The 16,520-nt window shown below is 35.6% G+C and overlaps 1 protein-coding gene across 1 annotated transcript in view; it reads left to right on the top strand.

Annotated features, from left to right (window-relative positions):
- The first annotated feature begins 2,228 nt into the window (after nt 1-2,228).
- The window catches only part of LOC139961091 (major facilitator superfamily domain-containing protein 4A-like), a 99,266-nt gene continuing 84,974 nt past the window's right edge, over nt 2,229-16,520 (top strand). The window contains exon 1 of the mRNA XM_071959975.1: nt 2,229-2,825. Within this exon, the coding sequence (XP_071816076.1) occupies nt 2,470-2,825 (356 nt within the window). The 5' untranslated portion in view covers nt 2,229-2,469. The remainder of the gene's footprint in view (nt 2,826-16,520) is intronic.

Here is a 16,520-nt window from a genome sequence, read left to right as displayed (position 1 = left end):
GCATCAGACGTTTCTTTGTGCGCGAGTCTTCACTCCCTTTAAGGATGAACGTTTTATTCTCTGTCAACGGAATATGAAAACGGTACAAATCAGTATTTAAAAGCTTTTTGAAGGCCGAATTAGTTAGTTCAATGTGCTGGAATATAACGTGTAGCATCCGCTGCCATATTATAAATAAAACTATAGTAAGGTGATGAGCATAAGTTATTAATCGCTCATAAAAAAAAAAATCTTCGTAAAATGTATGAGGATGAAGTATACAGAAGGCAGTGTTTCGCTTCCGATGAATTGGTTACTGACGCATCAAATAATAGAGGGCGACAATGATTTATTAATAACAAGACACATCGTTGAACTATAAGGTTAATATATCTTCAAACGCTAATATCGCAACTGATCAACCATCATCGTTAGTGTATGTGATAGATATAACTGTTATGAACAACTTCACCTAACAACAACGGAAAATGTTGTTGGATTTGGATGCGAGACTTCACATTATCATCATTATCTGACCAGAATTAAGAAAAAGATTGAATTTAAGTTAAATTAAATGAACAGACTTAATTGTATTTTGAAATGTCACATATTTACCAAGCGCATATAAATGAGCATAAAACACTTCTTGATTGTTACATTACTGCAAATGATGGCTAAATAGTAATTATGTAAAATATGTTACATTTGAAAACAACCATCATCACTTAACTTACCGTTCACTGACCGATCAGTGGAATGCGCAAAGGCCAGTCGTTGGGCGGGGAGTGTCGTTTGCAATTTGCGTGTGTGGTGGGGGGGGGGGTGGGGAGGGGGAGGGACGTCTCACACCTCCACATAACGGTAGCTGTACTCTCGGACTAATTCCCCAATCTCACCATCATGTGTTCAAACACTTCTCCAGTTACAGTACACGAGTATTGTGCCCCTTCCTATTTTACTAGTGCTCCTTCAGGTCAGGCTATGACCTGGTAGTGTTTCTTTTGTGTACACTCTAGCTATCTCAAGAGTATGCTACCCTGTACCTTTGTATTGTCATCTTGTATCTTGGCCATCTTGACTATGCCCTGACCTGGTGGTGTTTCTTTTGTGTACACTCTAACTACATCAAGAGTATGCTACCTCGTACCTTTGTATAGTGAATAGAGGGATTAGGGTTTATCTAAATCGTCCTACATTTCTGGACATAAATCTCCATCATTAACAACCAGGGTTGACTAAAAGTAAAAGTTACTAGTCAAACTTTCTAAAATAAACAGTTGACAGATTGACTTATTCTGTCATAATTTCAAATTAATTAAATTCTACCATTCTAATATGACAGCCTGCATCTTCATCATCAATACACACACTCCTTTTGAAATCCTGCAGTGATTCTTTAACTATGGCAGCGTATGCATGACATGGAAAAGTTAAGTATGATTTTATATTATTAGCAAATACAACCCCCCGCCCCCCCCCCCAAAAAAAAAAAAAATCGTGTAACTATAACGGAACACTTATCATAAATCAAGATGCTTAATTAATCATTTATTTACAACAAGTTTGCCTAAATTATATAGTAATTAAAAAATCCCCTAATTTTCAGCAAACAATGACTTACATATATTCTTATTGCTTGCATTTTCGGTGAAAACGATGAGTGTCTAAACGGTAAACAGCCTTATTTCGAAAAATCTAGCTTAGTACAGTTTTATTACCAATTTGATATGATACACGTCTTGTGACGTATTCACCACCCACCTACGTGCAGATCTGCAAAAGATCTTACGACACTAAATAATGATTAATGAACACACGTACGTCATATTAATTGGTTCTTCGGTAATATAAGTTAAGTTTTTAAAAATTACCAGGACTTTGATCACTATCTTGGTTCAATGCAAAGCTACAGTGAAGTGATCGTAAATTAAAGAAGATAAATATAGCGGCTATGATGAGATATTGCTTCAGTTTATTTTTGTTCAAAGCTAAATTTATAGCACAAATTGCGTTTTGGAAGTATATTTATTCCTATTTTTTGGGGGGGGGGGGTTCTCCTCTTAGAAATGATGAAAATATACGAAAGTGGAATTATATATTTCATTAATCGTTTAAGTATAGTTTCCAAGCAACGCAAGCAATGCAGCTATTGTTTACCCATGCTTTAAATATCAACAGCGTCCTCGATACGATAGATCAGCTATTCCCAGAGTGATGGTATAATAGCCTAATGTAAGTATAGCAAAACGGTCAACAAGCCGCTTTAAAAGCTCATTGAGAAAGTTTTCTACAAGTGCACCAAATCTATACTATCGTTCGAAGGCGGGCGAAGTTCTACTGAGTAAGATCGGGACTGTAAAATGATTGCGATCGTTGTCATTTTGGATATCCATATTATTATGATATAGCTCATGGACTTTCCCATTCGCCTTACTCTCTTACGGTCTGTGGTACTAATTTAGGAAGTTTTGTCTTTCAACAGTAGTCGACATGGAGGGTGCACCCGGGGATCGTGCGGTTCCTCGCAACCGTGAAGATGGCCGAACTGCACCGGCCAAAGTCGCTAGGGACTCTAATACAACTCAAGCACCAACTGCCCTTGGTCTCGATGTTGAAAACCCACCTTCTCTGACAGCATCGCAACTTTTATCGAAAAATTTACAAGCAACGGTAACTTATTGCAGTGTTTTTTGGAGTTTTGGAATGTGTGTGGCTCTTTTAGGACCAACAATTGAAGATCTTGGCTGCCAAACTGAGAGCACTTTGGCGGATATGAGCTGGGCTTTCCTGTCCCAGTCTATGTGCACATTGATTGGGTCAATGATCGGAGGGATACTTGTGGACAGGTGAGAAATAGGTTGCAAAAAGAAACATCGGTTTACACAATAGCTAGGTATTACAGGCTTATTATCAACTACTATCGATGTGATCGGTTTAAGATCATCGTAACGCCTTCTTGTCGAATATTTAACATAGATACAGTGGGAAAAGGAGAAGTTGTTGCAGCATTTTGTCAGTATATGTTAGCTTTTTACTACTTAGTACTTGTATTAATACTATTACAAGGAGTATTTCCTATGACCCTACACCTTGGAAAAATTGGACTTAATACAAACGTTATTAATAATACAAAGTCAACCCTCTTGGCCTAGTCCAGGCCGTGCTAGTTTAGCTCTTAAGTTTGGCCTTGAGCTGATTCTCAATAAAAACACTGGACCCTGCTTGAAGTACTGTACTATTATAGGCCATCTGTCAGGTTTTTTTCAGCTCAAGTCTAGAATATTGATTTTATGGCCCATAGCCTGTGGACCAGCTTGTTGCTGCATTGTAAGTGTTATGTAGCCTGGGAACCAGCTAACATGGTATGGTGTACTTACCAAGGCATAGTTTTGGAAATTTCATGATCTTTCAAAGGCAACACAAAGAAGCATGGTTTGAACTGTGCTATAGTAGGATGTCTCTCAATGTGTTATCACATTTAAAGTGAAGTCAAGAGGTAATGTAATTTTGTAAAATCAGGCCTAGGTCCAAATCATCACCTTCCTGTTTTGTGTTGAGTAACCACAGCTTTACTGATTTTTCTGGTGTACACAATGAAGAACAACAAAATATTTCCTTCTAAATTGTTTTTGAACATTCCATTTGTAACTATTTTCATAAATATATATAATGTAAGCCAACCATATAAATCTCAGATGTATAGTTCACTCACTTCCAAGGTCATAACAATACAATGAGGCAGAAAAGAATTTACAGAAACAGAAACTAATTTTAATGAAGATACATGTATAGAAATCGACCAGAGTTTCATCATTTTTTTATTCAGACATGTATGTAATATGCTGCAGGGTCACTTAAATTGCAAACCACATTGAAAAGTTAAAAATATTGATAAAATTCGACTAATTAGTTGACAATGAGTAAAATTTGTTGGTTCAAAGTCCCAAGTTTACCATAAACCTCACCTTGCTACTGCATAATTCAACCAGACTAACTTTATTGCATGATGGTATTCACAGAAAATGAAAAGCGCACCAAGTGTATAGTGTCAAACATTTATATATAATACAGGGACTATATAAAGCTAAAAAACAAGAGAGAATGAAGAGTGTGTATTAAGTTCTTGACACCCTTTGGGCTTTTTTTGGGCATTTCTAACAAGTTGTGCATTGGCTGTCTGAATCTAGTTCCTTTAATATTTTTTAAATTGTACAGGACTACAGTATGATCTACAGTTAGTGGGGACTTTCCTAGCTCCCCTTCCCAACAGCTTATAAGGTTCAACCATATGAGAACCTGTCTGTATACTGTAGTTTAAACAGAAATCATGATACAACATATCATTTATTCATTCCTCATGATCAATAACCTACTTTAGATACAGCTGTACATGTGTCTAGGGGATATAATCCTGTTCTTGCTACACTGATTGCAGCCCTTCAGGTAGGATATATTACAGAAGAAACCAATCATAATACATAAAAAAAACACCTTTAATAGGGTATAGGCAAAGAATAAACAGGCAGTAACTTTGGAAGCAGAATTTAAGAATCTGAAACAAAACAAGAGAATAGGAGACGACGGTGGGGAGAGCTTGACCTCAGCTTGTGGGGAGGGGGGTGGAGGATGTCCCAGACCTAGTACTACCCTCCCCCGGTAGAAGCCACCTAAAATAGAGTTCCATAAAAGTGACTACGCTGTCCCCTGCGGATAGGTATATACTGTTGTACATTGTGGTTAACTTGTCTTTATAATTCTGTACAGCACAGCTACATTGTGTCATATGTCTGCTTAGTGGTTAACTATCAGTATTAAGCACCTAGGAATAATCAATAGATTTACACTCCTTTCAATGAAAGATTGGTTCATCATTGTTGAGAGAGCAATATATCTTATTTTGTGTAATACTCTGACATACAGTTCATGGACGAGTGGTAAAGGTGCAATATGACTGGATGGCACTTTTTTGGATTGATAAAATCCATATGCTGTGATTTTGAAAGTACCATTTGACAGAAATTTATAGTGCAAAGTGTGATTGATACATGTATTGTAGGCTATACAGTCAGGGTGTATAGGTACATGTATTGTAGGCTATACAGCCGAAGTGTGTATAATTCACAGAAGGCTTACATATGCTGTACAGATTCAGTGTAAATGGTTGAGTGTTTAGTGTTTAGGACCTAATGTATGGAATGCGGGGTGCAGTAAGCCCATGAAGACATATGGATGGCAACATTTAATACATTTAAGTAAATTGAGACTCATAAATTTAACTCCTCTAAGTATATGTACAGCATATACAATAATATGTGTGTATGGCAACTAAGGTGTAATTTTGCAAACTGTGCTGGCCTAATTCTTTTAATTAGCCCATGAATCAAGATTTTTCTTACATCTTTAAACCATTTTTAAAATGACCTCACATGTACTGCAGTGCAGTTAATAGCATTTCATTCCTTCATTGTAATCATACAGAATGATCTATCATACAGACCAGTCTGCTGTAGGAAAATGGGTTGGTGGTGTTTTTAATTGAAATAAAAAAATCAGATTAATTTGAAAAGGAAACTCAATTTTTTTTTAAATTTTAAATCCCATATATATGCTGTTGGTCATGTTTCTTAAGTTAACATTTAATGTTTTTCTTTGAGAAAGGACCTGTAGTTACACATTTAAGAAGCACCTTTTCACTGTCAAGAAATGTTAGTTTTGAATTGTAATTGTCAACACAGTGAACATAATAATAAATGATATTAATAATAGTAAGGATTTATAAAGCGCAGACATATCCAACGATAACGATGCTCAAGGCGCATAACGATATTGCCCTGGTCAACAATAACCTGTCAACATAGAGACAATCCCTCCACATGGCAGCAGCTAAACAGCGCCAAACTGACAATTTATCTCACAGGTCCCCATTGAGAGGCAATGGAGATAAAGTGCCTTGCCCAAGGACAAACCATATTGATCTGGCCAGGACTCCAACCTGCAATTCTGAGATCACAAGTCCAGTGCCTTAACCACCTTATTATTTAAGTATTTCACATTATCTACTGACATACAGTGTTAGGAATTACTTCAAGACACCTCCTTCCAGTTCAAGATTACAGGCCGCATTGGACATTCAAAGGCTTGTCAACTTTGGCAATAATCAATATTTAAATTGCCCAATCCTACATGCTGGTATTTTGTTCATCTCTGCTCTTGTTAATATTTGTTCAGTTATAGTTGGTGTATTTTACTTAGACTTTGACTTTTGCAGGACTTTGCAATAATTTTCTCTTTATGTTTTTTGCATGTTCAGGATATGTGTACATGTGCATTAACAAGAGGGTCTGTATTATAATGTGTGTAACATTACAGGGATGTACAGTACCACATCATCTGATTATGGCTGGAAAGAACATGGAATGATAATCTGTACCCATCTCCATACCACTACTGTTTAGTAGCTCTGTGGTAGATGGGGTACTAGACCCAAAGGAAGTCATTACATTACATGTAATTATGGAATTTTGACTTAGAAAGTGTCTAGTAAATCGTTCATCATTTTGATTGCTTGGGAATAAAATAGTGTGGAAATAGTGTGGAAATATTATACGGTAAATTATTTTCAATGATGTGATCCCCCTAAGGTCTACATGAATTTGTACTGTATAGGCTGGTAACTGCCTGTTGACGGTACGGTATTGATGGTACGATATATTGCTCACTAACATTGTACACCTGTTCATATCATTTGTCAATACCATCCACAAAGATTTCCTTCATGAGAATTAACAGCTTAGATGATTTTGAACATTCACCGGAGACAGATTTTGATATCTGTTATTAACGTGTGGACAAACGGTGCAATTACTGTCTCTCATAAATTTCACTCAAATGGTGGATTAGCATAGCTGTGTTTACGAGATGAGCATTGGAGCTATACGCCTACAGTACTGCAGTAATTAGATGTTCACTTTGTGTAATGATCTTTTCTAGTTTCTGATCCACGTTGAACCCATTTATTTCGGTCCCCTTGGTTTTAATTACAATACCATCAATTCTTTTGGTTAAATTATTTGCCTTTATACTCTTCATTGGGACTAAAACAAATGAAGAGAAGTGAGCACTAATTCATTAGTTTATATAGCAATTTTACTTGGATGTTACGTTGTCACTTTTATCAAATTTAGTCAAATTTTAGTCAAAAATCAAAACATGTCTATAACTTTTCACCTGTCTATTCATGGAAACAAGTGATTAAAAGATTGCAGGACACATTTGGTAGTGCTCAATAACTAAGCAAATGGAAACAAAACTTTTTTTGATTAGAAATTTGTGAAATATTTTGTACCATCTCTTTCTTGAAGTGAAACTCAGACGATCAAGGTATTTGAGATGTTGTTATAAGTCCCTGAAAATTTGATGGTTATAGTTCAATAAAGTATGTAGAAAAGGAGATCAAAGCCATGGCTGATTACAATAGAACATCTAGGGGGAAGGCAACCAGCATGTTTGAGTGAGGGGGAAATTAAGACATATTGCATTGTACTCCTGGCACCCACTTAATCGTTTGTTTCTGTCTCTGAATGGACTTCATTAACACAGACTTCCATTCTCAAAACAGAATATTGCAATCAGATGATAATTAAGCTAGGTGGTTGGGCTGTTCTAATTTGCTTGTAGTTAGCGTTTTAATTAACTACTGTACTTAATTCTCATGTGTTAATCACATTCATAAGGAGGGGAAGGGGGGTGGTGAAGAGGTGGGTTAGGAAAAGTCTGGGAGAATGGGATAGTACCACTCTCTCCCACTTCTGGCTCTGTTAGTTTTCTGTAGCTAAAGCAGATTACAAATAAGAGAAAAAAGTCTTTTTGAATAATTGTCCAATTGTTGTTTTGAAAAATGATTGGTCAAGTGCTGTTTTACTCTCAAGTAGAGTGAGTGAAAATGTGCACCAAATTTTGAAGGCAAATTAATTATAAGGTGATCTCTTAAATCTGAGATCACAAACCAGGCTGTCTATTTCACATGTGAGCTGACACAACAATTAAAGGGTGTGAAGACTCGCGCAAAAGGAAACGTCTAATGCCGGTAATCTGACCTAGTTTCGAATGAGGTGTAACAGAACTGTTAGACACCACCATAGATCCCAGAAAATACACACACAGCTTGCTACCATCGGTAATTAGACACTAGTGTACAGTTAGTACAAACAGCTGCGGTCAATACCCACAGCACAGTGTATAAACGATACAGCGATGGACATCTCAGGTCCACCTAAAGATAACAAGGTATCACATTTCATTACTGCCTGCATTTTGTAGTGACACGAACAAAACGTCACCTGCAAGCAACAGAAAGTTAACTTTTTCAGATGGCCGCACACGGTTTGAGGCGAGTCTTCAATGCCTTTAAGGTTGTGACTTCTGCATTACTTCAGACAATTATAGACAGATTTAGAAAAGGAAAAACTCTGTCTCCGAATCTTTCAAATATTCTAACATTTGTAGTTCAGTCGATAATATTGTGTCAGATGGTGAACAGTATGTCCAGTCATTGCAATCCTTTATGTATATCTGTGTATGTATATATGCATACAGGTGTCTTCTTGATTGCTTTGACCAATCGACTGTCTGACATTTTGTTTTTATTTACAGTCGTCTATTTGTCACTGCTTGCTCAATTTATAAGTACTTTACCCAGGCTGCAACCACAATGTTTGACTTACGGCTCTGTCCCAGTTGTTCATTCATGAACCTACTGTATATAGTATTAGTATGACAAGCTGTACTGTTCCACATTGGCATTAACTTATTGACAGACCTTAACTGTACAGCTGTATAGGACAGTTTTGTCTATCAAATAATGTAGTTTGTATTTTTGTCATGCAGGAATCCTGAGTTTCAACAGCTAGCCTTATAGTTTGTTAAATGGGTAAATTTAAGTATCCCTTATAGACGAGTGGGTGGGTGGGTGTATGGTGTGTACAATAGTACTGTGGAAATATTTGTTTAGATATGACATTAAGATAAAGATTTTGAAGTTTTAGTACATGTATGCCAAGGAGTAAAGGTTAAATAAAAGTATATATTCTGAATTAGGTACTATTTATACGATTATTAAAAGGAATGTTTGGAAAGCTTGCAAAAATAGTTCTTAATGCAAAAAAAATATGTTTTAGGTACAAATGAGTTATTAAGAGAACAAATAAAAAATTCAAGAAAAGACCTTTGTTGCCTTTGTATTTCCTTGACTCCTTGCTTACGTATTTTGCTGTTTCCTTTCTACATATGCACTCAAATCTACCAAACCTACCAAATATTGCATTCCTCGTTTTTGAAATTACAAAGATTTTCATCAGTAAATCAAATTTTACATCTTCTTGTATAGAATGTAATTAAAGTTCCATGCCTAAGGCTTGGCCAAAACGTGTACAATCATATACTAATTTTCATATCTGTGTCATGTTGCACCCAAGAGGCCATGAACCTTAAAAAACAGAATTTTTACCTTCTTGTTCCCGAAATTATATCGAGTGGTGAGAACCGATGCAATGAATTTTTGATATTTTGACATTTGCACTGAAGTCATACAAATATGCTTACAAAAAGTGATTCAAACAGCTGTGGTTAAGCTGGTTAACGGCCTGAGGGCTCTTTATATATTGAATATTCAGTTGCATGGATTCACTTATATTTTAACCTTTAACTGAATCGCCCCTGTATCAAATCTGAGCAAAAATAATCATGAATTCATATCTTAAATTGCATTAATGTGTTTTTTTTTTTACTTTATTATTTAGAATTGAATTTTGTTAACATATTTCAACAGAGATAAAACTATTTCATAATTGTAAGGGATGTGCTCTCAGAATTTAATTCAGATTTACTTCTGATAATAATAAGGGGTTAATCAACGGTCTAGCGTGCGTTACTCACAGGATTAATGCACGATCGGGGGATAATGCAAGCAATGCACGAGGGCGGAGCCCGAGTGCATGCAGCGATAGCATTAACACCCGGAGTGCATTAATCATGTGAGTAACGCACGCTAGACCGTTGATTAACCCTGTTCATTCATACACTACCATTTGTGTGGGGGAAAAATCATAAAACAAAACATTTTTGGTTACAATATAACCAAAGATTTATTAAAGTGATGCCCTGTAATTTTACCGTGCGTTACTCACAGGATTAACCACGGTCAGCTGACCTGAATGGACCAATAGGATTTAGGAATCTTTACTAAGTATGAACGAACAGAGATTAAACTAGTTCATAATTGTAAGGGATGTGATCTCAGAATTCAATTCAGATTTACTTCTGATAATAATATGTAATTAACACTCAGAAAAATAGCATTATATGAAGGACACTAAATTTAGTTAACAAGGCTAGTGCACCATAAAGGGGAAAAAAAGAACAAAGAAGCCTCAATTCAAGAAAGCAAATGGATTATTGACAAGAAAGAGACAGGAAATCAGAAAACTGGAAAAGGAAATGAAAAGAGAAATAATAAGAAAGGAATAGATAGAGATGAGTGAAAAACACTTTTATACTGAAAAAAATGAACAAATAGATTAACACGAGGATAGGAAGGACCTGTGTTAGTCGCTAATTACAAGTTCTGCCTTAATTCAGTTTCCTTTTAATAGAATTAAATGCCTTAGCAGAGAAAGGATTTGTAAAGTATATATACTATATTTTTAATCTTATGCATTATTATTGTTGGTTTTACTATTTAAAGTAAAGTATGGTGGAAGCTTCATTGACATCAGTCAGTGCCGAATGAAACCATTCCATGAAATATATCTTTGAGCAAATCACAAACAAATAATAGTCTCTGATGTGACTCATTGGCACACAATAAATCTAGTTCACAGTAGGTAGGCGGCCAGGCTATCACTTACTGTTCCCGTCTTCAATTACTAGAGCATGGATGAATTATATAGGCCTGTCATGTCAGGTCACATGCATCCCTGCAGGTGCATCAATTTGTGCACAGATCAAAGGCCAGTATGGAATATGAACAACTTTTGCAAAGTTCCAGATCTTTGAATCAAAAATGGGAGTGGATGTTATTACTACTATTCCGTATAACCATGCTATGCATATGGTCATGCATATGCATATGGTATGCATATGCATATATGCATATGGATACTATGCTACACACATGTTTCAATTATATATCATCATCTGAACAGACTCTTTAGTAAAATATCTAAAAGTTTGCTGGTCACCTAGATTTGAAGTCGTGGACATATACCTGTAGGACAACCGGCCTCAGAGCAGTAGAGTCGGTTATCTCACAGGATTTAATACTGTTCCATTGTTTAAATAATTAAAAGGAAATTTGGTTTTCCCTCAAGGTAACTTGGAGGACACTTTTGATAGTTCAACAAGAAATTCGCAATAAGTCATCTTTCACAGTAATCTATCCTTTAGCATACTTCTGCATATTACGTATATGGGCTCAAGTCAGTACATTTAAAAAGGAACAAAAATGGAAAACAGGAAAAAAAAATGGAAAACAAGGGAATTTCCAATATTGGATCAAAATGGTACACACAGACAAAAAGAGAATATAAGGCTTAGAAATTATAGGCAATTAATCAATTAAATTTGAGCCACATATTCATATCACATTTTCAGGCAAAGTTATTCAATTGTTCTCCAAGATAACATCTTGAAGAAAAATAAATAAAAATGAAAATATTACTCTAGAATTAACATTGGCATGTTTTCTCAATGGAAATACGGAGAGTCATTGACCGCTTGTGAAAACAAATTAGCTAGTAATTCTATTCATTGCAAATCAATTAATGACCTGGTTTGCCTAAACATACGATTCCTTGGTGGCCTTTCGATTGTAAACAGTACCACATTTCAGCTTTTGCTGTGCAAACAACGATTATGGAACGTTATCGCCCGATAAATTTCACGAAAGACTTATTCCATTTGTTGTTTAATAGCACAGATCGTCAATTTGCTATGCTGATGTACCTTGCGCTTCCTCCCCTGAGGATTGAGGCAAAGCTCGACGGCTGTAATCGTAGCTCTCCTAAAAGCATCGTTGAGAAAACCTAACAAATCAAACACAGGCTCTTTTGTGTATACAATACATAAAAAATAAAAAAAGAGAAATAAATTTAAAAAAAAACAGATTTGGTTGAGAAGTATTCAAGCCTGATCAATGGTATTAATATTAAACAAGACAATGCAAAATGAGAGAAGTATACTAGAGGGAGATAGCTGATGAGTGAAAGGCTTTAAGATAAAGATAAAAACTGATAAAACGCCATATCATAAATCAATATAAGATGCAGTGATTTCCTTACAGATAATGTAGCCATCTATACTACAGTATTCTATATTGTATAAAGATAATGCACAAGACAAACATCACTGGCATTCTCTGTAGCTGCGCATTTGTATAAAATCAGTAGACAACGACATTGTATATTATCACCAAGGATATAATGTACTGTATATATAATATCTGAATTGTGTGAGATGTACTTTTGAAGTTCATGTATTGTCTTCATTCTAAATTAATGATCTGCCGGTACTTAAACTTAAATATGCAACGGGCAAATCTGTGATACATCGATGCGTCTATCGTCTGTTTTGTCGAGCAGATTGGATCGTCTGCCTTTAGGTTAATATTTTGCACAGTTACTGTACGGGTATATAAATGTTCACGATATGTACAGTAGATCATACTGAATGTATGTTTGATATGCAAACTGGCAGATTTGCTGTTAATACTATATAGAAGATAGAACTGAAAGTCTACCTTTTTAGGTTGTTTGGGTTTTTTATAATAATCATCCCTAATTTCTACTATTTCCTGAATGAACTAATTTATTTATTGGACAATTGCCTTGATAGGAGGCAGAATTATTTCTACATAGCATTGTGAATGATCACAATATTTGAATAACAATGCATGCAAGCTGCAGCTTCGAACCTTACAATATCATTACTCATTACGTATGATTCCAGCTAGCCAATACTTGTTGCCAGTCTGCGGTTTTGCAGTAAAAACAGACAATTGGCATTTTTCTGTGACTTCATTTACTCACTGATATCATCTTTATCCATCAGTGTATTGTCTCATTAAATTATTATTTAGTAAAAAAATGTAATAAAGAACTTAGTTTATGGCCGTAAAGTACAAAACAGGGCAATTGTGATCTAACCATTTACATATTTGGCCAAATATATATTGAAAAAAGCTTTGCAATGTCAGCTGTTAGTCTGAGCAAAATTATGCAGTAGAATGTTATCAGCATGGTACATGTTACATATAGGTATAGGCTGAGTGTGGAATATGTTACGGTCTGAAAGATCATTGTGGCTGCATGTCGACTGGGTTTTTTCTTCTTCTGCTTTCATACATTTTGCAATCAGGATATATAACATCATATATTTTCCCAGAAGTTTGACACCCAGCGTAGTCCATTAGTGATGGAAGGTGTTTCGTGTGACTGTGAAACCTTTTTATCATGATCAAACCAGAGTAGACCACGAGAAGAGCGATGTACAGAACTGTTTGAGGAAGTAGGGAATGCAAATGTGTGAGAGTGTGACTTGATTAAAGCATTATTTAACATTAATTATCCCCAGTGTTAACGAAGCTGGTCAAAGTTAGTAAAAGTTACATATACTGTCAAATTTTCATAATTTGCTCTCTAATCACTTACCTGTCTCCTCAAAAGTGAATTGCATCTTTCTCCAGGCCTCGTCTAAAGAACTGATTCATGTCGTGATGATGAACCGGTGTGACGTTTTGCCTGTGTCGTCTAGATTACAAGATTGCATCATCGGATAAAGTAATTGCATGTTATGTAAATGCTATTACATTCTCAGAATTATTAATGAACTGTAGGTCCTATACTTCTTTGTGTGTTGAGTTACATTGAAGTTAGCAAAACAGCATAGCTACCTGAAGAAATGGCTTTGATGGGTTGAAATTATATCAGATTGAATTGGGATATGATATTACATTAATAATAGCAATATAAACCCAATATGTTTGTAATTAACACTGTACTGCAGGTAAACTGTACATTATTATGATCTTTTTCACTTTTCCTGTAAATCTGGTTTAAGTCAAGCTCTTCTTAAAATGAATTTCAATAACTTGAACATCAATATCTTTGGCATAGGACAGTAGAATATTTTCAGATTTGTCGCAGATGTCGCAGATGTATATATATAGACAAATATAGATGCAGATGTATATATATAGACAGATGTATATATATAGACAGATGTATATATATAGACAGATGTATATATATAGACGCAGATGTATATATATAGACAAATATAGACGCAGATGTATATACATAGACAGATGTATATATATAGACAGATGTATATATATAGACGCAGATGTATATATATAGACAAATAAAGTTGTTTTGAAAATGCATGCTTGCAAAGTTTCTATTAACAGGGCAGGGTTGCAAAATTGAACACACAGATCCATATATATTACTTTCTGTGTGACGTCCTAGTAAAGCACCAGGTGGAATTTGCAAATTAATGTTCCCCAAGTCATACTGTACACATAAATAAATCAGCACAGTTCTGCTATATGAACAGTTCATTGTTACAGTAGGTTGTTAGGTGTAATAGTGTTGATGTGTACGACAGGTGTATATCACACATTTAATGATTCCGAGGATTTCTAAGCCTGTTCTGTTTCAAAATCTGCTGTCTCCAAAATATCAATCAAACTGATTGATTTGGGTTAATGCGAAAAACGATTTGGTGATAAGCTGGTGACAATTTCAATCACATGTGGCAATTAATGTGCATTTCCATGACAACCCACCCCCCCCCCCCCATGTTGGAATGGTACATTCAGATTATAAGCCATTTGAAAGGATATTCCAGCTGTGGCAGACAAGGTGAAAATGAAAGACAGATTTGACAATTTGATTGATGAAGTGTATAATTCATTGCTATATTTGGGTCTTAATTTGCATATTAATTTGTTTGGAGGTGATGATCTTTCTTCTCAGATTTAAACCCATCATGCAGGCCATTATTACTGTACTCTCCAGGAAATGGATCGCACTGCAAAGGTTGGACAACTGAAGAAATGAAAATGTCAATGTGTGATAACTTTTGGAAGTTCAAGTTTATCAATTCATATTCGAATAAATGTTGAGCTTCTTGCACTTGCCACAAATAATCATTCAAAATTAACCAAACAAACCAATAATACTTCAGTCTGTTATTACTTTAGTACAATGTATAACTGTGACTACACACTCTCAGACTAACAATGCAGACCCTACAGTAAAAAGTTCATTAGGCTGTGCTAGTTAGGTTATTATTGTCTTCAGTTGGTTGAACTTTCCTAAATAGGACATATATATTCAAACTAATATACAGCACTGAATGCATTGACGCAGTGTAGTACTGCTGCAGCTATTAAGTTGATCCATCTCTCCTTTTACTAAGCCTAAGATCTGCATCTCAGATATCCGTTTCCTTCTCAGTCACTCACTCACAGTAGATTTGAAGTGGTTTAAAAGCGTGCTTGACCAAACTTTGTTGTGCATTAATTGCATTGCTGACATGCATGGGCATTAGCCTATCCACGTACAGTGCAGTGACATTCACCAGTTTTATTTGTAACCTTTCAATGTATATCCTATCCACCATAATATGTAATGACATGACTCCAAGAACACAAGCTCTAGATCACTTAATTATCCAGCTAATTTCTATCCCAGATTTTCTCTCTCATATTCTGTAAGAGCTGATGTATTATGGTTTAAAAGCTTGCTTGACCAAACTTTCTTTGCATAATTAAAAAAGCTCTCTCATTAAATTTAAAAAGTACATTGACATTACCAGTTTGGTGTAACCTTGCGCTCTATCAGACAGTGGTATATAAGCTGTTGCACCTTTGTAGATGTGTATTTATACTTTTGGTTCCTTGCTTACCTGTCTCCTCAAGACCTCAGCACAGACATGACTGACCAGTTTAACTGGTATCGTAGATAAAAGTGAATGGATAGGTCAACATTCAGATCTGGGACAGTTCGCAGGTAATAATTTGGTGTTCAAATTTTGTGTAACAAAGCAGTATGGCCATTTGCATATAATTTTCTGTAAGATATGATACGGGATTCATTATTCCTGATAGTGGTGTTTATAAGTCCTTAATTTAAAATACCTGTCTCCAAAGTAATTAATGCTAGACTTGCTAGGTGAGAGTGCAAAATTTTGTAAAATGGCCCCCCGCTTTATATGCAGACACCCTAACCACTAGGCTATGGACACTGATTGTATGTCGAGAGGTTCGAAACCAGTAAGGAAGGTCGTAATTCCACTGTAGGCGTTTGTCAACTGTATCGAACAATACTAGTTCTGTTTGGTGACATATTAGCCTTACTCTAGAGATCAAACATGATGCTAACCAACTCGAAATCATTTGTGATTCCTAAAGCCGGATCTCGAAAGATATACTTTAAGCAGACTCTGTTAATGAAATGTAGGTAAAGACAAAGACAAATTCA

Source organism: Apostichopus japonicus, chromosome 20, assembly GCF_037975245.1.
Source record: "Apostichopus japonicus isolate 1M-3 chromosome 20, ASM3797524v1, whole genome shotgun sequence".
Classification (NCBI taxonomy): Eukaryota; Metazoa; Echinodermata; class Holothuroidea; order Aspidochirotida; family Stichopodidae; genus Apostichopus; species Apostichopus japonicus.
The sequence above is the reverse complement of the archived record's forward strand: the minus strand, read 5'-3'. Positions and strand labels throughout refer to the sequence as shown.